Source organism: Pyrgilauda ruficollis, unplaced genomic scaffold, assembly GCF_017590135.1.
Source record: "Pyrgilauda ruficollis isolate IOZ18807 unplaced genomic scaffold, ASM1759013v1 scaffold73, whole genome shotgun sequence".
NCBI classification, from domain to species: domain Eukaryota; kingdom Metazoa; phylum Chordata; class Aves; order Passeriformes; family Passeridae; genus Pyrgilauda; species Pyrgilauda ruficollis.
The window spans coordinates 3388179-3412984 of NW_024529155.1; the positions used below are offsets into that span (position 1 = coordinate 3388179).

At 43.6% G+C, this 24806-nt stretch overlaps 2 protein-coding genes across 2 annotated transcripts; one reads left to right on the top strand and one right to left on the bottom strand.

Annotated features, from left to right (window-relative positions):
• Positions 1 to 18: 18 nt before the first annotated feature.
• Positions 19 to 18185, bottom strand: TTC38 (tetratricopeptide repeat domain 38). The gene is made up of 14 exons (XM_041485924.1): positions 17873 to 18185; positions 14346 to 14423; positions 13805 to 13886; positions 13283 to 13454; positions 12163 to 12336; positions 11252 to 11327; positions 10045 to 10164; positions 7798 to 7857; positions 6704 to 6742; positions 5868 to 5949; positions 4819 to 4984; positions 2693 to 2852; positions 2358 to 2431; positions 19 to 1888 (listed from the first exon to the last, which is right to left on the bottom strand). The coding sequence occupies exons 1-14, from the start codon at positions 17894 to 17896 to the stop codon at positions 1795 to 1797; spliced, it is 1401 nt and encodes a 466-aa protein (XP_041341858.1). The 5' UTR covers positions 17897 to 18185; the 3' UTR covers positions 19 to 1794.
• Positions 18186 to 18235: 50 nt separating this feature from the next.
• Positions 18236 to 24190, top strand: PKDREJ (polycystin family receptor for egg jelly). The gene has a single exon (XM_041485921.1). The coding sequence runs from the start codon at positions 18236 to 18238 to the stop codon at positions 24188 to 24190; it is 5955 nt and encodes a 1984-aa protein (XP_041341855.1).
• Positions 24191 to 24806: the final 616 nt, after the last annotated feature.

A 24806-nucleotide genomic window follows, 5' to 3' on the forward strand; every position in this document is an offset into this window, starting at 1 on the left:
AGTCATGTACTTGCTTGCTTAACAAAGATCATCTTTGAATTTATTAAGGCAAAGCAGACAAAATTCACAATCATGCTCTATCAAAAGTAGAGCTGTCATTGATTACATTGATTACACCCTGCATAGCCAGCCAGAACTTTCTCAGGCTTTTGTTCCCTTATACAATTTGTTACATTCCTCAAGTAAAAAGTTACCTTTAGCAATGCCTAAAGTCATTGTTTGTAGTGCACTTATTAAAAATAATAGTAAAAATCCAGTGTAACATGTCCCAAGTGACTCACCCCCCACCATGGCTGAAGAGACAAGCTATCTGCTGAAGAACAGCATGTTCATAAATCAGGCAAGGAATGCTTACATGGATTTATTATTCTTCCTTTAAAAATAAGCTATTTCTGCATCAGGGGAGGATTGGGTAAAGCAAAATGTCAGCAAAGCACTTCCACCTCTTGTTCCACGATGCAGGAACTCCAGGGGCAGTGCAGGGCCAGCTATGGAAGTGCTTTCTTAGGTCAAAAGGAAACTGTAGGACAAGGCTGCTGTGGGACATGGGGAAGAGCCTGAGCTGGACAGGAAGGAGGGGCAGGCCTGTGAGGTCAAGAGAGCTTGCAGATGTGGAAACAAAGCCAGAGCTTGGGCAATTGCAGAGTGTGGCACTTCTGTTCCAGAAGAGGAGGCATGAGTTCAGTTTTGGTCTGAAATATGATCTCCCCTGTCATTAGGGATTTCTGGAATACTTTTGCAAGACAGTGTGTTAGCTCTGGGATGCTGCAGGAATCCAGAGGCACCAGAGCTCCCTCGAGACCCGTGGCTCACATCGTGCCTGCCTTGCAGCACTGAAGTTTATCCCATCACATGTGCTGGGACCGAGCTGTGCCCGTCCCCCTCAGCCCTCTTTCCCATGGCAGAAGCTCCCTCCTGGTCTTCACCTCTCTAAAGTGTGTGCTTTAACCCTGGTTTAAACCCCACTTTGCCAACATGCAGGGCCTCTCTGGAGTGAGATGGTAGCAAGGCCTGGCTATCCAAAAGCTCATGGAAGCACAAAGATCCAGTCCAACAACCCTTCAGAACTGGTACTGTTCAGCTGAAATCCAGGCTTTTCCCTTTTTCTGAAAGATTTAGAAGTGCTGAGGGAGCACCCATGGCAGAATAGTCATTATTCTTGTCTGGTTCTTGTCTGGTTTCATTTACCCATAATCCCAGAAAGCTCTGATGTGCTATACTGGGAGGAAAAATTTAACATTTTATGAGAGGGAGTTTAAAAATGTACACCTGGAAAGAGATCCTGAATGCAGACAGATCTGTGACTCCTGCCTGAATGGGCTGGAAGCTCAATATGGAATTCAGTTCATGCCTGTATTGGGCTCTGGCCCTACATCTTCCTATTCATTTCAAAGCTCCCTTTGAATTACCTGGGCAGTTTACTTCACATCTAGGCCAAGTAACAATGTGGGCCAAAGAAGGACTGAAACCAGGCACTGTTACTGCACATGTACAATCAGGGTCAGAGGGAATGTTCAGGAAAACATACCAGAGCAGCAGTGCCTTTGGGATGCTCCAGAAAGCTTTGTCAGCAAGTTTTGCTTGCATTATCAGCAAGTTTTCTTCTTTCCTTGTGGAATCATCTAAGACACAACCTCCAGAAATGCAACAGCTCTGCCTTTTTTTAAAGGAAATAATTATCAGATCTTTTAACCTTGAGTACCTCCCCAAATTCCTTCACAGCACCTCTACACTCCCTGCACTCAGACTTTGTGGAAAGCTCCTGGCTCTTCCAGCTGAAGCTGGAGGAAAGCTCTATGCCATGGAATGCACAGCTGCTGCCTTCCTGATCAGTCGCTCAGTCATTGGTGACTTGGGTCTCATCACATCACGTTCATGCAGGAGACACCTGTGAAAGGAGAAGTGGGAGGGTGAGGAGTGGGTGATAAACGTGGACTGTTCTGCCAGAGAGGCTGTGCTCAGGGGCAAGCCCACGTGGCAGAGCACACCTCTGACTCCCCAGCAAAGCAGATGCCAGCAGTGGCACTGACTGGAGTTGCAGCAGTTCACAGAAGCTTAGCAGTCCATAACACATATGGTCAACAGGCCATATCTGAAGACAGAACCATCTGAAAATCAACTACCTTTGAACATACACAAATCATCCATTCAGGCTGAAAGAGTGGACTTTTGGAATTGGAAGCTATTGTACATTTTATCCTGGTTAAATGTTGCTACATTTAACATAAATGCTTGCATATAATTTTAGCCTTAAATTCATAGGTTTGAATATATTCATTACTTCTTACTTTTTTAGGATATTCATTACTTCTTACTTTTAGCAACAGTGCTAAATATTTATCAGGTGAAATACTCACCTTGCAAGGTTTTGTTTGGCCTTTGATTTAGAATTTAAAGCAGCATGAATCAATAACAGGCTGAAAACATCTCTCTGGAAAAAAGTCAGCAAAATACAAACTAATAAGTAATGTCTTAGTTACCAAATTATTAAATTCACAGGAAGGAAACAAATCAACATTCAAAATAAATAGTTAACCCTGCTAGTAAGTGTTTGCAAACAGGATTCAGTCACAAGCACAGTTCAGCTTTTCACTGTCTAACACTGAAGTGCTGTTGATGAGGTGAGTGCTTCATGGTGGCTACTGAAAGGGGATTAAGTCACATCAAAAAGTCTTTTCTGGATCTCCTTTACCTGAGCATCACTGCCTCCCACTTGGACTAGTTCATAACGGATTGGGTACAGCAGGTCTACAGCTTTGTCACAATTCCCATTTTCAAACTCTACCAAAGCCTGGCACAGTGGCAGCCCCAAACGAGGAGCCAGGGAAAGCTGGTGGTCTTCATGAGGTGCTCTGCAGAATGAAAAAGTGGTTAACTTCCACAAGCCAAAGCATAAATAGCCACATTTCAATGCCAGTCTGCCCCTGCCTGCAGACAGGTTTTTGTTTTGTTTTTTTTTTACTGTACAAAGCCTGATGTTTCAGGTACTTGACTTAGGTCATAACTTTTGGTGTGGTTATGCTACTTTCACCTCTTTGTCACTCAGCCAGCAATCAGTTTTTATCCTCTTGAATATACCCACAAAAGGCACAAGCCCAACCCCTCCTATCTCTGCAGTAAACAGTTTGGGCTAGGACAGTAAGAAAACTGCAGTTTCTCTTCTGCTGACCCCACAAGAACATCCTACTGCTAGTCCTTTGTGTGGCCACATGTGGCCACCAGTCCTTGCACACAGCTCCCAGCCATGACCTTGCAAGCCAGCTCCTTCTCAAGTCAGCGTTACAAAACTTCCAGCTGCTTTCACTGGGCCAGCCTTCATTTTCCAGCAGGCAACACTGCCCTCTGTGTTTATCATTCCTTAAACAAACTGTGCCATCCTAGAAAGATAAAAGTGCCCAACAGATGTTCACTTGAAGCAGCTTGAGACAGCCAGTGATGAAAATGATGGAGCAGTTCCTCATTTTCACGTTTTGTCCAGCATTTCCATGGAAAGGAGCCTGTGACACCAACCACCAGAGAGCGCCATGGGACAACCGACAAATTCCCAGCAACTTTCCATGGCTAAGGCCAGGGAAAAATACCGGTGCAATGCCAGATGTTTGTGCCGAGGTTGTAACGCTGCTTTCTTAACACATACAGAACGCCTCTGGGGTACCATTTATATATTAAATACTTGTGATAGACGTAAATTAATCCAATCATTAATACAACCCCTTCAGTTCACAGCCTGCTTTCTCAAATAATTAAATGAAGTTTTATAATATTTCAAACTACAGCTAAAAATGTACACATGTATTATTAAGGCTGAAAGTAGGTGAAAGGAAGCACTGGGTGAAAGAATAAGTAGCATATATCAACACATGTTCATTAAAGCCTCTGTGGTGGACAGTTTTCTATACTTTATATAACCTGACATACTTATATAAATAATAGAATAAATAAAGATATTTACTGTTTTCTACTTTAGTTAAATGAGACATACTTAGACTTGCTTTGAAAGTTATTTGTTTTGATAAGTATTCTTAAAAATTACAGTATTCCTCGAAACTACATATAGTCAGGAACAAATAGTGACAAGTTCAGGCTCTCCTTTCTTCCTTCTTTTTAAAGGCAAAGGAAGCAACAGATGCTTAAACAGAGGGAAAAAAGGGGTAGTGGGGGGAAGAAATTGAATTTAAAGCATCTATATATCAACCCCTTAAAAAAAAAACACAACAAGGCAATTCATAGTCATTTAATACCTAAGGGAACAAAAAACCTTCATTGTTTGGATGTAGTATTTAAATATTCAACTTTTTCAAATAACTTAATTTGAAAATGAAATATTCTACATTATTACTTTAGTAGTACTTGAAACCTAATTTCCTGCAGATGGACTTAACAACACTTCAAAGAGAAGCCATTAGAATATCACTACCAACTAGTGTTCTGTTAATAACCTTTTAAACTAGAGCAGAAAAGATCCTCCACAGACAGCTGATGTATCTTGTAGAATGTTCTTATTAATACACTTTACTCCTTGTCTGTAACACAGCTTAATGTGACCCCACTAAAAGGAAACAACAGCAACTGCTCAGGTGGTGTCCATGACCTCAAACACAAAACATTTCTGCTCATCAACACGAGGAACCTCTCTAGACATCAAGTCAGTAAATAAATAAAAATATGGATCTAACTGGACGTTGCCTGCTTAACCCAGATGTGTCCCAGTGATATGCTAAGGCAGGGAGGAGTGTGCTGGAGCTTCAGCAAGCCAGAGACGTCACTGAAGTTCAGAGGGCTATTCACTGAGCCCAATGCAGGAATTCCATTGCTTACCTGGTAAGTTCCTGCAGAGTTGTTAAAAGCTCCTCAGTAGTTTTGTGGTCTTTGGCTCCAAGGAAAGACATCAAGAAGTGCACATCATTGAACAGAAGAATGTGATCCTTGGTGTGCTTCTTTGTAACCCCAAGCAGATCATTCCACCTGTCCCCAAGCTTTACACCTAAGAGTAAAAAATACTTTTCTCAATAATATTGCCACATGCAAAAGTATGACTTTGCAATTACTGTCAGCCACTCAGCATAAAATGCATTCCTACTGAACTAGAGAACATATCCTGATGTAGCAAAATGTATGCAGCAATAATGCTCAGCTGCAGCCTGCCTTATGTGGGCCAAGAGCTTCTTGACTGTCAGGAGTTTAAAGGCATTATTTTAGTCTGCATTGTGTAAGCTTCTGGCTTTATTATGAGATAGCTCATAATGTTTTGGAGGTGCTGTTCACCATGAGCCATCTGTAGGAATCACAAGACAGAGTGAGAAGATGGATTTAATAAAACCCCCAATACATCATTAGTGTTTTAGCAGAACAGTGTGAAATACTGTCTGCCCATCATGTCCCCTGCCATGAACCCCAGTGTATAAACACTGACTTAAAAAGGGGAAATGCCACTGAGTTAGGGGAGTACAAAACGGCAGAGGCTGATATGCCCATACTAGCTATTTCAATCAGGATCAAAACAGAAAAAAAGATGAATTGGAAATTTATGTCCAGAAAGTGCTATGGGGTTTTAGAGTCTTATGCACTTGTTTGCTCAGCCTCAGACCTCCAGGAGCAATAGAAGTGAAGTTGTCAGAGAAGAAGTATGTGACCTATGCTAGCTGGAGCTGACTGCTATGCCACACTGGCATGGAAAATTGAAGCTTTTGGGAAGAATAAAGCTTATGGACATTATTAGGAACTTCACATTGATGCTTTTCTCAAGTTTCTTCTGAAACGCTGATCGAGCTTGCTGTGTAATTATATTGAAATAATTCCCCACCATGAATAGCAGGGGAAGGGAAAAAGAAGAAGTTATAAAAAACAATGGCCAGAGGATAGCCTACCTTCCAGATGAAGCCTGTACAGCATTGAACTGCTATCAACTATATCCAGGATGCTTCCACTTGCCAGGCACAGGGGAGCAATCTGTAATCACAAGTACTCATAGGCTGGCCAAGTGATGCATTAGTGCACACTTCCTCAGATTATCAAACTTATTTTCACAGTACTAAATTAATTTTATCCTTCTATTAATTCAAAATTACTTGTTTTGTAATGGTCCTAATTGCATTCTTCTTGAAGAAAGGAATTTGCAATGACAGAAACGTATATGGTTTACACGTGTTGTTTTTCTCAGTAAATATGGAGAGTCACCACAGTATTTTATTTTTTCCAAAATTCTGCCATAAATATTATTTCACTGGATCAATGTTAGTAGATAGAAATCTGCCCAGCAGCTTTCTTAATGCTTGTGGTATTTTTACAATCCTTACAAAGATGCACTATGTTATCTAAGTTGATACTGCTTATTTACAAAGGTTGTTTTGAAATCCAGGCAGTTGACTTTGTACCTAACGTGAAAACCAGTTCTTTGTAAAGGTGACTTGACTAATTTACATCCTTTGAAAGGTATGAATAAGAAACATGGACAGAATGGAAATCAGTACCACTGTAGCTCTTTCAAGCACCCAAACTATGTAATACTCAATCCTTGAGGCATTTTCCCCAGAAGTGCTGAGAAATTGTTTCCCTAAAAGACTGTGATAAGAGATGTAAACAATATTTATACACAGATCACGCACTGTGATAGGTTTCAGTGTCACACAGAAGGAAGAAAGTACACATCATCATCACATCATGATCTTGCATGATCTCAGTAAAGAAAAAAGGCCCTACTCACATGCTGGTCATAAATTGTCAAAGCAGCTTCATATTCCCCCTGGAAAAGCAAAGGAGGACTGCGTGGTTAATGTGCAGACACAGCAACCAGAGATAAAAACATTAACAGACAACATAACAGCCCTTCAGGACTGCCTGATCAAAATAAACCAAGTCAAAGAAACCTTGAGGTATTCAAAGCAGAAAAACCTGGATTTAATAGGCAAAATGATCAGAATGTTGAGGTTTTATCTAAGAAGAAGTACCAATACTGGCACAAGTTAAGCAAGAAGGAGAAACATGGAGGTATAGCCTCTCATTCTAATGTTCCTTTCATGGATGTTTGCAAAAATCAGTGCATCCCATGGTGTATGCAAAGAGATGGGAAAAAACGGTTTTAAGTAGCCTTCAAAAAAGTTATGTAGATATGAAGAGACAAAATAAATAAACTATTGGACTCCTGTTGAGAATTATGTTCCTTCTGTGTTACTCTGCTTTCTGGCCAAAGGATGCTGCCTTCTCAACAATGCCACATTTATTTCCCTATTAAGCTGAATCCCACGAGTGCTAACCATTAAATCCAAGGAAATTCTGACAGGTTGGGTAAAATTTCAACCATTTTTAAAGGCTTTCAATAGTAAGAATTAGTAACAATAATTTATAGCATTGGCAACCCAATTTAGAGTTTATGGGCTCTTTTTTATAGTCAGAAAATTTTTGGGCCAGAAAATGAGTACTGAATTTGCTAAGAATTTTGTTAATTTTTGTCTCAAAATTAGAGATCTACATTCATCTTACTATCAAATAACTGTGCTAAAGGTAATTAGTGAAATTATTGGATCTTCAAACATGCAATAATCTCACAGCAATATTTCAACATTCTTAGAAAGATCCTGAAAGTGTTGCCCAATGCAATTAACATTCTTAAAATAACAGTAATAAAGGACTATGCCACTTTGTAAATATAGAATTGTGCTATTTTATAAAAACATCCCTTCAAATAGCTGATACACCCGCCCCTTCCCCTCCCCTCCCAGTAAATGTTAGTTCTGCCTTTTAAAGAGCTTTAGATAACCTATCTGGACCATAAAGCACATGTATGAAAATATCTCATACCTTTTCAATGTAGTATAAAGCCCAGTGCCAGTAATTATGGCAAGCAAGCATATCACTGCTCTGGAGAGAAAAAAAAATATTTACAAAATAACCCCTTTTCAAGTTATCTAGTCAGATTTCTGTTTCCTTCTTCAGTAAAACTGAGTACTTCAGGAAACACACAAGAGACAAGAAATTTAAATCAGCTGCCAGGACACCTTCTCATTTAGTACACTTGTCCTTGCAGCTATTCAGGGCAACACCTCAAACCCAAGGTTTCCCCCACATTATTTTCCAGAAAAGAGTTTCACTTGGATGCCTCAGAATTCACCTTTCTTCAGCACCCTTTTTAAAAAAGAAATTAAATTCACATCTATAAGAAGAGTAAGATTTGTCTCGTCTAAAATTTAGGCATCTTGTCTGAAGTAACCTGGCCAGATAGTGGAGAGAGGAGGACATGGAGGCCTTATGGGGGCCATTCATCCCAGCTATCCAGAACCTACCTCAGACAAAGAGGAATCACTTTTTAAACAAGTTTCACTACAGGCTACAGAAGCTGCAAGAGATGCCAAACACACTGGCAGCCCATCAGGTGAGATGAATTTTTGCTGAACTGAACCAATTTCACACTGTCTTTTCCAGCTGGCACCAGAACTGCAAATCCTCTTCCCTAGCCTGCAGTTCAAGGCAATTGCAGTTCATTTTTGTGAATGCATTAAAAATAGACAAATGTAGTTCCATAATCCTTTGGTGAAAATTAAAATACAAGAAAGGCTCACCCCTCTCCTCCCACTCTCTCCCAGTTCTGTAATTAAACTTAATGGTCCCACAAGTGGAAAAATCATCTTTATTGTCATACTGACAATTGTAACAACCACTTTCAGGAAGCACAAAAGTAAAAGTTCCCAATAAATGTCAGGGCCTCTAAGATAAACATTCTGGTAATCTTTGTCTGTTTAATATTAAATCACAAACCAAACCCAACCAACAGAAGCAGTTATGTGCTTGGCATAAACACTGATAGTATCCAGTTGAATATCATCTGCCATTCCAAATGACATACAAACAAGATCATGGAATTACCTGACTAAATAAAGCAAAACCTTTTCCCTGCTGCTAAATTTGAGCTCTGAAAAAAATTAAACTGCTAGAGAGAAGTGGGCTTGCACTTGGTTTTATTTGGATAAAGAGTATGAATCACAGAGACATGCAACTATTTTAAGAAACAAGAGTTAAAAAAAAAATTGATCCAAGTTACTGACTGGGGTTTTTAAGGTATTACCCGAACTGTCAATCACTGATTCATTAAAACTAACATATTAAAAGACAAAAAGCTTTCTGGGAAGTGACAGGTGTGAACTTCAAGCAAGACTTTTCTGTCTGCACTTCCAAGCCCAGTATCTGAATGCTTAACTTAAAAAATAAAACAAGCACAAAACCAGCCTTTCTAGTGTCACTATCCAGTCCTGCTCTTGGTGTGAGGTGGAATAGTCAGCTCAGATGACTCTAAAATACTCTTGTGGGTTCTAGCAAAGGCAAACCTCACACCTCTCAGCTCTGAATATAACAGACAATCACTGGGTAAATGCTATCAAACACAAAATAAAACTTAATTTACAGCAAAGGACCACATAACAGACTAATTAACCTGTTCAATACTCTGAAAGGTGGTATCAAACATGTTGGCTATATAAGGTAACTGATACACTAGAAAGTAATTAGTACACTAAAAAGATGTAAGAGCACAATTTCTCTTTTCTTTATTTTTAAAATCCCCTCCCCATCCAGAAACAGACAAGTATTTTAGTGTTTTGAAACAGTTGATTTGACTGTGTCATTTTTCATCTCATCTTAGGTCCCAGGAGGAGATTTAGCGAGGTCCTTCAAATCTCTGTCTGTGCATACATCAGCCTAAGTAAAAATCTTGTGAAAAAATCAGTGGTCACTTTACTTTTATAACCACACAACAGATCACAAATCATAACATGCCACTTCTTCCTGCCTGTGGTTTTATAACCACACAACAGATCACAAATAGGGACAGCCATGTCCCTCATAACATGCCACTTCTTCCTGCCTCTTGCTTAAAAGCCGCATGGAGAGTAGCAGCACCTCAAAGGAGGATTTCCTCTAATATGCAAACTCTGCATTGGTTGTAACAGGTCTGCAGATAGGAAGGAACTGCAGGCAGAGGACTCAAGAACTGGGCTGCAGGAATTAAAGAAAACCTAAAAATAGCTTCCTCAGAGATGCCACAAAAACGTTTACCTTCCAGTTCTTTTCGGTTTCCTTCATGAATTTTAAGCCTTTCTCCACCTCTGCTTTCATTTCATTTACATGAGCTATAGTATGGGCAGACCATGCATCTGTCTGATTTATAGCCAAAGCCTGTGAGTGAAAAACAGGAAAACACGATGAGCCTTACAAACTTGCAAATACAGACATTTATCACTGCTTATCTAGAAACAAGAGACTACTTTTTACTTGCTGCATGTTAAGTACATCCTTGTACCACTCCAACTAACCACAGCCCAGAAGTCTGATTTGGACAGAAAAAGAAAAGAATGTTTCTTGGCTGACTTCACTTCCCAGCTTCTGCTGCAGGGAGATGAACACCTGCAAAACACTTTAAAACACAGGCTTTGATGATGACTGTGAAATGACATCTATTTCATGGACATGCATCAATGAAAGAACTGCAGGCACAGGCACAGTATGTTCCATGATATAATGCCTTGCAGATAACTATTTCCTTTCCAAAAAAATGGCCAGCTCTGAGTATTCAGCCAATTCCTCTTCCTTGGCCCAACAACTCCCACTAGGTTTTGGCAAATTTAGTCATAAACCTCGTAAAGGTTAAGTTTAGGGTTTAGTCTCTCTTGTCACTTTCAGGAATTTGATGTAACAGAAGTTTTGCCAAGAACACCCATTAGAGAGATTAATTGTGTCAGACTCCTAGAGGACAGGGATAATCCTGAGGACTGGAGAAAGTCAAGTAAAATTACTATCTTCATAGAAAGGAAACAGACTGGCTAATACTAATCCCCAGGAACATTGTTACAGTTAATTGCTCAATAATCCAGGAAGAGGATCTAGGAAAAAAAAGGGAGCAGGAAGCCAAAGAGGACTGATTGTCAAGAGCAGACTTCGTCAAAACAATCCAACATTCTTTAATAGGAGTAAAAAGCCAATTATACATGTGGGAAGCAGCAGGTGGGCTGATGTATGGATTTTACAGGGGTGTTCTGACCCCATCTGACACGGCATGCTCATAAGCAAGTGAGGGGAATGCAGTCCAGTGAAAATGCCTTGGTGGGGCAGAGATGTGAGAGGACTTATCAACAAGTCTCACAAAGATCTGTGAACATTTCCATGCTGAGCTGTATCTCTTTGCTGCTTTGACTAACGGCTAGCAGAAACCAACACCCTGTCTGAGAATCCTCAAGCCTTTTAGCACCAACAGCAGGCAGTTTACCTCATGGGCAACCTTCTCAGCACGGTCAAAAAGGTTTGTTTCCACAAGTCCAAAAGAGTAGTAGCCCTTCACATAGCTAACAGAAGGGGGAAAAAGAGCACATCATCCATTTATAACAAGGTTTAGTCCAGGACTGAAAAAACACACTAGAAAGAGCATTTAACTCAAAAAAAGTCCTTGCAGAGCAATTTACAACAAGATTCAAGCTCACAGGATACAGAACTACCAAGCTAATTCTCAGAGGAAATGAGTGACCCTGAGACACCACTATGGCAAACAGTGACAAGACACACATCAGAATGGACATTTCCATCTCTGGATGAGATGGAATCACCAGCTACACAGAACCAGCGGCTGACCTCCATAACAGTTGCAAGATGCAGAATTAAAAGGCTAGAAGTGAGACACTGCTGTCATCAAAGCTATCTGAGCATCTCAAAGGCAATCTTATACATTTTCCCCAGTGCCCACAAAACCACAGGAGGGTACTTTTACATAAAGTGGCCCTTTAAAACTGGTTGTAAATCATCCTTATTAAGCCATAAAAATAAAAAAAAATAGGGATGTTATATCCATCTGATTTATTTAATGGATCAATGTGAATAGTATTTTTTTGGAAGAAATAAAGAAACTTTGCCACTGCCCTGGGTGAGGACATGATTTTATCCTATGTATTACACACCATATGCTAAATTTGACAGCTCACTTAAGAAAAATCCCTCACCAACAGTGTCAAGAAGAATACTGGATACATGCTCTATCCATGGTGAAGTTTGATTAACTTCTAGACTCTTGATTTTTGTCTACGTGTCTTGTTTCCAAAAGATCCTGAACTTTTAAGTCTGAACTTAAAAACCACATAGTCCATGCACACCAGGTAAAGAGTAATTTTCAAATGAAGCATGACTCACCTGCTCAGTGGAACATCACGTGTCCAGAAAGGATAAACACGGGCAACAGAATCTCGCATCTGACGTTGATATCCCAGGTAGAAGTAAGTGTCATGGGAAAATTTGAGGGCTAGCAGGTCAGTTGGGTGGCTCTGCAGAATCTGCTCCCACAGCTCACAAGCTTTTGGAAGTTGGCTAGAAATAAAAAATTATTTCCATCACTGAAAGAAGGCACACATGCCTGCCCCTACTGTTAGTCCTAAATTCAAACTATGCTGAAAAATAGCAAATTCAGCACCAAATGACTTACTCTCTTCCTTGAAGGAATTCTTTAATCTTTTCTAAGACAATAATGGGATTATCTTCATTTGGCACCTTCTGAGAAATCTTATGAAAGAAATTGTGTTGGGTTACACCAAATCACTGTAATGAAACCAGCTTAAACCATAAATCTAAAAATTCTCCTCCAGGGCTGAACAGTTCCTAGAGGGACCCACCATAATTAATGGAACTTTGTATGTACAAAGACACCTTCCCTCTCCTTTTGTGGGAATCAAACCCAGTAGCAGGGCCTCAGTAGCTTAGTCATCTCCTTTGCTGAGATGTGAGGCAAATCCATGCTTGCCCAACTGTTTGGCAAACAAATAATGAAAGTGAATCACTAGCCCATATGTTCTGCAGTTTGTACAGATTTATCATATGGAATGAAGCAGTGTGCCTCTGCAGCACGTGTGACATTTATGTCCGTATTTTACAGGGAAAATAGGTTTTGACACAGGGAGACGAGAGAGAAGTCTGTAACTCTCCTTCTGTGCATCTGAGTCTGGACCCTACTGTAGCCAAATACTTCATTTCCTAGTTCTAAACCACACTGATGGATCTGTGGCACATTTTAAACTTGGAGTGCTTAATGCTAGGAAGAGGTGGCAATAGAGCCCCTTACTTCCTACAGTGCTGCTCACCAGCTAGACATGGCACTTAGTGTGGAGAGAGAAATTCAGGGACAATCTGTGACATCTCACCCTGATCCTTTGCTAAATGTCAGCTAACATGACACACCACTACTGCCAACCTTCACTTCTGCCTGCAGTAGACAAAGGAACTCTTCACAGTCCCTCAAGCAGGGTGACACAGGACTCACCCCCTGGAAAACACGTCCAACGCTGAGACATGAAGCCTCTCCCGCTCTGTCAGTGGCTGTGACTTGGAAAGTGCCACCATGGCTCTCACAGCACTGTCCAGCTCCTTGTCGAGCCTCACGGTCCTTCCAGTGCCAATCAGCTCCAAGCCATTGGCAATGACATGTCCCATTGCTGCAGAAAACAGCACAGCACCAGCTGAGCTCACAGCAGAGTCTTCAGCTCCATAAAACACCAGAGGAGCTGAGCATTTTCCATAAAACTGACTTCTGGACACAGGGATTCAGGAAGTCTCCCAAGCCTAAAGTTCTCAGAAGGTTTTCATGACAGCTACTCAAACATTATGTGAAATGAAAAGAAAAAAACACCACACAAAAGCATTCTGCCTGCTCTACATTTTGAGGAAGTTTTACAGAATTCTATAAATTATGATCTTCCCCTTGCATAAACAAAGTCAGTTAAATACCAAGACAACAGGCATTAACCCAGCACTTTTCATGCTCAGAATCAAAGGTTATACTCACTAAAGTTTGGATCTGCTGCTTTTAGCTTGGAGAGACATCCGTCAATACCTCCTAGACTCTCATTATTGGTCCAAGTTGCATACTGTAAAAGAGACAGAGCAAGAGAGGGCTGAAAAATCCTCTATGATAAGGAGGATTTTTTCTTTTTGTTTTCACAGACAAAATTCAAAAGCAAGGCAAATGACTAAAAGACAAATGCTGCATTTGGGAAGGTTTAGTGTAGTAGAAAACCAGAAAACCTATGGTTTAATATAATTCAGTCACCAGCAGAAACAATTATCCTGGATTTCTACAGGGTTTTTGGCTGATTTGTTGGTATCAAGTGGAATGAGCACACGGGCTGAGGCTTTCACACGGCTGCAGCATCTGGCACAGCCCTCTGCTAAAAGGGTTTCCTGCTGCCAGCTAAAGGCTGAACTCCTGTGGTGGCCTGATTTTGAGGCTCTCCCAGCTGATAAGAAATTTAAATATCAGCTACAGTAAAGAGTGCTCCATGCATGAGTCCCTTCAAATCACATTTTCTTGCGCTTCTCGGTCATACCTGCGTCAGCACAGCATCGAAGAGCTTACAGGCTTCATTGCTGGTCGTGGACAGGACAAGTCCAGCATCCTGCCAGGCCTGCAAAACAAACAAACACAAACGTGCTCCTTTTACATCCTCATCTTCCTGACACTGACAGATGTTCAAATCGATGCTGTTCTGATATTTTCATCAGCTGTGCACTTTTAAACAGAAAAGTTGGAAGTACAGTGTGAGGCAGAAACAAACCTTTTGTTCAGTTGCAGTTACATTAAGACTCAATTAGCTGGAGCTAGTAGTGAGCTAAAGAAGCCAACAATTACCAAGTGTACCAGAAGATCTCAACGGGTTGCCAGCTCATAATGACAGCACTATTCTGAACTCATTAGAGCTGTTGGTAAGTTCCTCTGCTACAGGCACACCTCATGTGAAGCAGAGACATGGCAGAATAAAACCCTGTTCTCCTATAATCTATAAATCTGTAATCTTCTTCAAACAATAACGTTCTTCTGAATCAAACTGCAGACCAAACAGCCTGGCAGAGCAAATCCACTAAGTCTCTGGAGTTAACCAACGGAAAATTTGGATCACAGATTTATACACAAGCCAGACAGCAATAAGAACATGGGAAATTGATAAAGCTAAAAAGCAAAACAGAACTGAGCTGCCATAGTTTCTAGCAACATAACATGACTGAGGCACAACACCTCCTGGCTGGCTGCTGGCAAATGAGCAGAGTTCATTTGAGAAGCTGCCCCAATCACTTCAGCATTACTTTAATGCAGTACACAGAATATGGAGGATAGACAACTATTGTAACAACAGACCTGGGGCAAGCTAATTCACACTTCTCCTAATGGGGGCTTAGTCCTTCCTGATGCTGCAAGAATTCAGCTCTTCTCATTTTATATTTTAAAGCACTTCCTAGCTATAATAATCTGTCAAAATTTTTAAGTAACCAGGCAAAGACAACTTTGTTAATATATCCTAAAGCTTTCCCACTGTGATTGGATTAAAGGCTCACATTCCAACAGCTAAAGCAATTGAGTCTTCAAATTACATGCCTGAAAGACTAGACCTGAATCTAAAATGACACATTTTCTCTACAATTCATACTATATCCATGATACTGAAATTGGCCAGAATAAACTTCCTAACACAATTTGAAGCACTAGGAAGCAGGCATTCGTTATCTGCAGAGGACGCACTCTCCTTGCTCTGTGGGTGTGGTGACACTTTGCAACAAGGTCTTTATCCATGATAATCATATATATTCATTAATACATGCTTCTTATCTAATACACAGAACTAATTCCTAGAATGAATTTGCATCCATCTTCCTCCTATTGGAAGTTCTTTTACGGTTCTGGAGAGTCTTTAAAAGGGGTCTCTGGTGGTTGTATTCACTGAATGCTTCGATATTAAAGGTGACCTTTCCTTGAACCTTTTCTTTGGGCATGTGCTGTTGTTTCTGTGTTACATAACTTGCTAAAAAACACTGTAGTCCTTCTTATCTGATTCACCACTGGTTCCAGCCATGCTTATAATCCTGTGTGCATACCTTTAAACCTTTATCTTTTATATATAAACACACACACACACACAAAAATATATATACACACACACACACCTTTACAGGTTTATATATACCTATATAAACATTTATCTTATATATATATATATATATTTCTTTATATATATATATATACCCCTTTATCTTTTTTTGCCAGTTAGTCTTTAAGCTCTATTCAGCAACCTCAAGGAAGCTGAAAATTTTTACTCTCTATGTCATTTATCATCCAGAAAAAGAATAAAGAGAAAAGCCAAGCAGGTAGCAAGGTTAGGCTTGCTACTTACTGGGTATCTTCCATGGTGCCCTGCAAAGTAGGCCAAGAGCCACCCTCATCATCAGCCATCAAAAACAAGCTTCATTTGGAGCAGGTCCCTGCATCACTGCCTGTTTTACTGTTTTATACAACACTTGAGGTGCTTGCCAGGCAGAAAATGATGTCCCATTCTGAGGGGACTGGATGCTGATTCACAAGAATGGAAAAGTCTGTGTGTGAGCATCAGAACAGACCAGCAGAACAAGGGTTGGTGGAAAATGCATCTGAATCCATCTCTAAGGTCACTGCTGATCTAGCTGAGGTATGTGCTATTTCCAGCCACTCTGGAAAGCCTCTGTCTGGCTATGGCTACAGCCCACCTGACTCACTCCTCACTGGAAAACTCCCACTCTGGCAACAGCAGAATGGCTGCAAGACTGTGTCACATCAGGGATGCCACTACTCTGTGCCACTACTGCACATCAGGACAATGGGCTACAGGGCAGAACCACCCCACAGCAGCTTCTGGCTCCTAAGTGATGTAAAAGATGTGCTCCAAACCTAATCTGTCATTGCCTACTGAGAACTAAAGAACTATTGGGACCACAGAAGAGGCAGCACCCCTTGTCCTCTAGGACATACATAAGGGGTCCTGCCCAGACTACTCAGGAAACTCAGGTCCTGGATCTTCTTTCTAGTGAGGTATCAGACTGTGACTGAAGAAATCCAGGAGGGAGTGTGAGTGGGCAAAAATGTCTGTAAGGTTCATCAGTTCCCCTTCCCACAGAGGCTGCCTTTGGGTTCTCTTATACTGATGTCCCACAACCCTCTCTCTAACTCCAGGAGAGTCTTGCCTCTTGTATTAGAGTCATGACCTTTGCTCTTCTCACTGCTTCTTGGTGAGACCAAAGCCTTGCCCTTCCCCCTGCTCTAAGATTAGAGTTCAGTCATGAGATCTGGTGACTGTTTATCTGTATTTTCTCCTCTGGCAGAATCTTAGCTGGCTCTGAGAATTGTGCTCTCTGTGGGCTGCAGTTGGCACCTCTTGAATTCGTTGTGTGACAGATCCCCAAAGCTCTGTCAATCACGCACCTGTCTCACACAATCTTCAAGACTTTGTTTTAACCTGCCACTGCCCTAATTAACAAAAACACAACCATAAAAGGAGTTTTTCAGAAAGAGAGCATGAAAATAAGTAAGCAGCTCCTGTAGTTTGCACCCTTTGACCCGAGGCTGATTTAGTGTTATCGAAGGCCTGACCCACTGCTGAGGCCCACGGAGAGGGCAAGGGCAGGTGGGTGCCATGGGACCCCTGCGCTGGGAACTAGATCCAGAGAAGCTCAGACACGGGTCTGCTTCCCCAGCAGAAGAGACGGGTGCAGCAACCCTTCCCCTCTTCCAGATCGCAACAGCAGCTGCCCTTCTCCGAAACCCACCCGAGTGTACGAGGCTGAGCTCTAGTTATAGCGAGCCCGCCTCAGCTCCCCGCACGCCACAGCCCAAAGCCCGCCGGCAGCCCCGGAACCCCCACCCGCCTCTGGGCGCAGGGCACGGGCAGGACCGAGCCGCGCTGGCCCAGCGGGGAGCGGTGCCGTCCCCCCGAGCCCCTCAGCCCTGCCCTCACCTTGCAGCCCCTCATCCTGCCGTCCCCCCGGCAGCCCCCCAGCCCCGTCCGCCCGTCACGCCGCCTGCCGCTCGCAGCCCCCTCAGCCCTGCCCTCACCTTGCAGTCCCTCAGCGCAGCCATGGTCCCACGGCAATGTCGCCGCTCCGCCGCTCCAACACCAGCGGGGGCGGGGCCGCCACCGGCGCGAGCGGCGGGCGGTGCGTGCCGGGTACGCGCGGAGCCCCCGCGCCGCCGCTGAGGGTCGCCGGCAGGAGCTCGCTGGCGATTATTGGCCCCCAAATCTTTGTTCTTCTTCCGGCCCGGCCTCCGGCCTGCGGTGTCCGAGGTTAAATAGTGTTCTCACCAGCTGCCCTCTGGAGGAGGCTCCGGTGCCCTAGGGCTGCTGTCCCAGCCGTTGGCCACCCCAACGAGCAGCCCCCGGCAGGCCGCGCGTTCTCCGCCCCGTGCCCTCTGGCCGCGATGGCCGCGCTCCTCCTCCTTCTGCAGCTGCTCGCCTGCTGCCGCCGGAGCTCGGCGGCGTCCCCTGTCCGTCTCCAGCCGTCACCCCTGCGGGTCAGCTGCCCGGCCCCTCACGGCCAAGTCTTCCAGCGGCAGGACAACGAGTACAGGGTGTCGTGCCTGTGGAACAGCACCGTGACCCTGCATTACCAGCCCGCCCCAGGAGCAGGGCTGGAGGTAGAGGGGGAGGAGGGGCAGCCAGCATCCCCACCTTGCTGCCTCTGGTACCTGAACTCGGCCTCTCTGAGGAACATCTCACGCTGGTCAGGTCAGGTGGTACTGCAGATAGAAGCTCCCTCGCCCGGGTCCTCCAGCCTTCTTACAGTGCAGTGCTCGTCTGCCTCCTGCGCTGCACCCGAGTGCTTCCACCACAACGTGAGCGTCGAGATCGCGGTGCAGGATATGCGGCTGTTCGTGCTTTGGCCGCAGACACGCGTTATCCAAGTGTGGCAGCCGGTGGAGCTGGGCTGGTGTGCACGCCTCAAGAGTGCTGGCTGGCAGTACCGCTTCAGCAGCCGGGGAGGTGTCCCCTCCACCCTTCTCCTTCCCAGCAGTGAGCACCAGGACACAACATCACCTGCTGTCTATCCAACAGTTGAGTTGCAAGAAACCTGTGCCACCTACTACAGCTACCACTTGACTGTGCGATACAGGCACCCTGGGCTCCACGTTGCTTTGGTCAGTATTGAGCAGATGCCACATATAAGCCTCAACCTCTCTCTCAGGGTGGAACCTGACTTGGTGCATGTCCTCAGTATCAGCTCCAAGCTCCTTAGTGTTTCTCAGCAGCCTCTCAGCTTGTCCTGGTGGCTTCAGCCCCTTACCCTGAGCACACTTGCCTACAGACTGGTAGACACACAGGCTGTAGGAGGTTGGCTCTGCTCCTACAGTTCATTTACACTGCCGAGCAACTTCTGTGCCGTTTCTACACCTCAGAGCCTGGATGAGATAGTGGTGGCCAGTGTTTACTTCCATGTTGATGGAAAGAGGTTTGAGGAATTGATGGGGCAACTGCACCTGCTCAATGGTACCCTGAGCTTAACTGCTGGCAAAGGAACTCCCATACATGTCAACCTTTGTCCAGGGAAGACCAACAGCAGCACTTACATTTTCAGGTACAACCAGGGAACATTTTACACGTCTAAAGACAACAACAGCACTTTTTCCACAGATTGCCCTAACACACACACTGTGTTCTACCAATACAAGGAACTCTCCTACTTACTCACCATAGAGTTTCTGGCCTTACAGTGGTACAAGTTCAAAATGTACCTTTACATGAATCAGAAGAGAGCTTTGATTAGGTCACTGGCAGAAAGAGACCTTGACGTCCATGTTTTCAGCAGTGGCCATCCTTCTTTTCTGCAGAACTTTAGTTATTTAGTGTGGTTTATCCCTGCACAACATCCGATGCTACAGTGCGAGTGGACCTTCTATCTGCAGCTTTTTGGCACAAAAAAAGATCATGTTGTCCAGAGTAGCATGTACACATACAGCGACCATGTAAAAAATGTCACACGTTTTGTCCGTCGCTCTGCTTTACCCTTTGATGCAGAGAAATACACGGGGTTTGTGGCAAAAGTGAACTGCGCCAGCAGTGCACCTACATCGGCTCTTTTAAGTGTCAGGGTCAACAGCCGTACTGCAAAAACCATAGAAGCACCAGTTTGTGAGCAAAGAGAATGTAGGATACTCAGGTGTTGGATTCAGAGACCTGATCGCAGATCCATTATCTTGTACAAGAAAAGGGCATTAGATTTTTTCCTCTTTGTCAGTTTGAACGTAGACTGCCACATTGGCTTCTCTATCAAGCCTTCATGGCAAGTCTATCCTGCTAAGGACACAAAAACTGAGCCGGACTGGTCAAAGCCAGTAAACACTTCCAGAATGTTTGGCGTAAAAATGATACATTTGACTGTTCCCGCTAATACTTTAGATTATGGGTTGTATCTGTTTTATTTCACTGCTGAGGTATCCCTAATTAGGACCTCAACAGTCCTCAATGCCCGGGATATGATTTATGTTCAGGTTGAGAGAGCTGATTTATTGGTAAATATCTCAGGAGGCTCAGTCCGCACAGTGGGTTTTTCTGAGAGATGGACTCTTGATGGCTCTGGATCCTCTGATCCTGATTCAGAGGAAGGATCACTGATATTTACTTGGTACTGCACTAAAGACTCGGCAGACTATCGAACCATGAAATTCAAACTGAAAAACAAATGCCATCCACTCCAGAAGGACTTGAGATGGATAACACCCTCAGGTCCCATTCAAACAATACCACCAGAATCCCTCCCAGGAAGCACCTTATACTACTTTCGCCTGGAGATTCAAAAGGGCAGAAGGAAGGCTTATGCTGATCAAGTTGTAGAGATAGATCCTGGCCCTCCACTCATTCTGGATGTGAAATGCATTGAAAACTGTGGTAGGAGTCTAATTCCAACAGAGAGATTTGCCCTATCTGGAAAATGCTCAAACTGTAAACCGAGCAACAAGCCACTATATTACTGGTCCCTTTTTTCAGACAGCTCTAAAGAAATTAATTTTGATTGGGATTCCAAAACATCAACGGGGAGGTTTGGGGCTTACCTGTCTATACATGCTCTGACTTTCACGAAGCCTGCATATGAATCCTACATACTTCACTTAAGTGTAACTACCTGGGATGGTAGGTCTGCATCCTTCAAAAAACCCTTTGCGATAAATACTCCACCTCGAGCCGGCAGGTGTCACATCAGACCCCACTATGGGTTTGCCTTTCAGACAAAATTTGTTGTTAAGTGTAGAGGATTTTCTGACAGTCATTTACCTCTGACATATAAAGTGATAGTAGCTTCCAATGTACCCCAAACTACCACAGTAACTTCTGTGGTGGAAAACACATTTGGCACAATTCTGTACTTCGGTACTGAGCCTAAAACTCCTCCATCTTTTCTCCCACTTGGAGTGCCCTCTCGTTGGTACCGTTTGATACTTTATGTTCAAGTCCGTGATGCATTTGGGTCTTTTACCCAGGTGAGTTTGCGTGCCTATGTGAGGAGCCCACATAGAACTCAGTCCCTTCCATCTGTATTTCATGAATTGCTGGCTTCAGCAAGCAGTTTAAGCACATCAACATCTGCTGAGCAGACTGGGGATCGTCTTAGAGCTGGTTATTTGGTTTATCTTGCAGCCTCACTCTTAAACTATATTAAAAACACACCAATTGTCCAGCTCCCTCAGGCTCAGCTTCGGGAAACTGTGGTTAAAGCAGCCTTGAATATTTCAGTAAATAGCATCATGGAAGTCAACCAAGTAGTGGCTGTTATTTCTGAAGTCACAGAGGCAGTTGAGAAAATGCATGCTATGTCACAAGACCTTGCCATTGGGAAACTGACAGAAGTAACAGGAATTCTGAAGAGACAGAGGAGTCAGACCCATTGGTCTGAGGGAGCAGAAATTCAGAGCAGTGGAATACTAAGATGCTTGTCCAATGTCCTAAGAGCTGATCTTCTACATTTCAAGAATGTCAGTGAAAATGGAATTCAACATGTTTTCTCCATCATGGATGGTGTAACAGATGTAGTTTTCTGGGGAAAAGTCCCTGAAGAAGTAGAAACTCTGATAGAAACTGGACACTGGAATATCACTCTGAAGAAAAAAGAAGCCTGGAACATTACAAATTATTTGCCTCCCACAGACGCCTGCCACAATTGTTTTTATCCAATGCTGGGAAAAGGAGATGGTTCAGGAGCGGCCCCGGATACTGTGTTTTCCACTGCCATTTTTGAATTTGATGAGAGCCCCTTCCCATGGTTAGATTACACATCAGATATTATATCAATGGTCATGGGGTTTAAAATAGCAGAGACTAAGACTAATGAGGATCTAGTTCCAATCATGCCTGAAAGAGCAGACATTTTTCTTGCCAGGAAAGGTGGAGTTGCAACTTTTAATTTAGTAATGGGACCCGATAAAACAGAAACTTACACAACTGGAGGATTTAATTTTGAGATCAATCAAACTACCACGAGCATATACTTCCAGATCATGACAAAATTAAAAGTTACTTTCAAGGTGTTGATATTTGTAGGTACCAATCTTACTGACACTCAGCCCGTGGCCTCATTTGCTGCTTTTCACAACATGCCAACAGTTGCAAGTGGAAATGAGACAATCATTGCTGACTGTAGTGTTACAGGTCCCTATATAGTCTGTCTCTCAAAGTCCCTGATGACAACCATAGCGGAGAAAAGTGGTGTAGAAACTCAGAACATCTCTGTTGTCTTGGAGACACACTATATCTTAAGGTACCCAAACCAGAAAGTGGTGAGCATATACATTTTTAATGACCAGTGCCTATTTCTGAATGAGATTGGAGGTCAGTGGAGCAAAGACCCATGTGTGATTGGTCCCTTGACCAACTGGGAGAAGGTACACTGTATCTGTGTCTCCGCGCGGAGTCGCAGGAGTGTGCCAGCCCTTCTGGCACCCAGCATCAGGTTCCTGGCAGCCAAAGTAATAGTTCTTCCCAACACAGTAGATCTGGGCAGAAACCTGGTAGCAGACATACCTAAAAACCCACTGACCCTCATAACAGTGCTCTTTATTTTTATCATCTTCTTGCTTTTGTGCTTCTGGGCTATAAGAAGAGACAGGATTGAGAGGGAGATCAAGTACATTATCGTTTTGCCAGACAATGAGGCCTCTGATGAAGGGAGCTTTTTGGTCACTTTGTACACAGGCAGTCGCTGGAATGCTGGGACCAAAATAGAGGTCTTTCTGCAGCTCATTGGCCAGTATGGCAGGAGTAAATTCCATTGTTTATGGCACCAGCCTTCTCCAGCTTTCCAGCGGGGAAGCGTTGACTGCTTTCTGATAACTACTACGAAAAATTTGGGAGATATTCGTTCCTTCAAGATCATGCTCAATAACAATGGTGTATCTCCAACCTGGTTCTTAAGCAGAGCTGAAGTTGAGGACATGTCCACCAGGAAGGTCTGGTTCTTTCTGTGCAGAAAATGGCTTTTCTTTGACAAAAACAATCCCTCGCGAGCTTGGAAATTTTCTGTCACAGACCCCCAGACACCTCTACCCAAATTTGACTATTTTCTTATTAATTTTAACAGGAGACTGACAGAGTACCATCTATGGCTCTCAATTTTTGCTCCTGTCATTGCTGGGGCTTTCACCAGGTTCCAAAGGTTGTCTACATTTTTAGCAGTACTATTATTCACTTTGCTTGTTAACATTATGTTCTTTAATGCTGATAAGAATGACGAAGCTCCAATATACCTGAGGTATATGAGATCAATAGCAGTAGGAATTGAATGTGCTTTGCTTACCCTCCCTGTGGAAATGCTAATAATTGCCTTATTTAAGTATTCCCAGCAGGATCCTCCTCCTGTTGTGACTAAGATGTACCCAAAGGTAGATTCTGGGTACTGGAATAATTGCATAATATCTGAAAAAGAAGCAAATGTAATTGACACAGAGGAGGAGACAACTGTGGATTCCCCTGAGATGGGCAAAAGGTCCCAGAAGTCAAGTTCCAATGTCCTAGAAGGGGGCATCTTTTCCAAAGCAAGGAGACTAAGCACTACCATCAGGCAGCTTCGCAAGATCCCGGACACTGAGCCCTTGCTGTGCTGGTGGTGTGTCCCTCTGGCCTGGAGCCTGGTTCTGAGCATAACTGTGCTCTCATCCTTCTTCATTGTGCTCTATGGTTTGTCCTATGGCTACCAGACTTCCCGAGAGTGGCTCATAGCGTCTGGAACCTCCTTTCTTCAGAACGTGTTTTTCAATTCAATTCTGAAATCCTTACTTTTCTCAGCTATGAGCACAGTGCGTCCAAGATACACTGAAGACCTCAGATGGGTAACTCAGGAAAAGCATGTGGAGATTAACTCAGCTGAAGAAACTCAGAGAGGCTCCTGAAACTTGCTGATGTCACAGGCACTAAGCAATATCAGCATTTGGAAGCTTATGAAAGCAAACATGCTGAAAAAGGCAAAAATTAAAATAAATGCACTTATTTTCATGAAAGGTTTCATCCATCACCTTGTCTTTTTATCACTGCTATTAAATTTTGCATATTCCACTGAGAATGCCAACAGTTTCCACTACAGCCAGTCCCTGACTAGAAGCTGCTTTCAAAATACTTCTCCCTCCCAAATTTTGTGGCTAAGCATGACCCTGCATCTCACGGCAGTATCAACTCTGCCCAGCTCGCAGAGGTGATGCCCGAGGAGCCAACGCCGTGCCGAGCATGGCTCTCACCTCTGGCTGGGCCCATGCTGATGTCAGAGCAAAACATACCCTGAGGGCTGGAAACACCGGCGTGTCCATCCCGAGCACCGGGAACGCCTGGGTGTCTGTCCCGAGGGCTGGGGACACGCTGGCGACGCGGCGTGTGCACCAAAGCCGGAGCGGGCAGTGAGGGAAGGCAGGACGCGTTCGCGGGGCAACACCGCCCCCTGCCGGCCGCCCGGCGCCCCCTGCCCCTTTCAAGGGAGGCCCCGGAGCCGCGGCGTCCGCGCGCAATCCCGGAAGT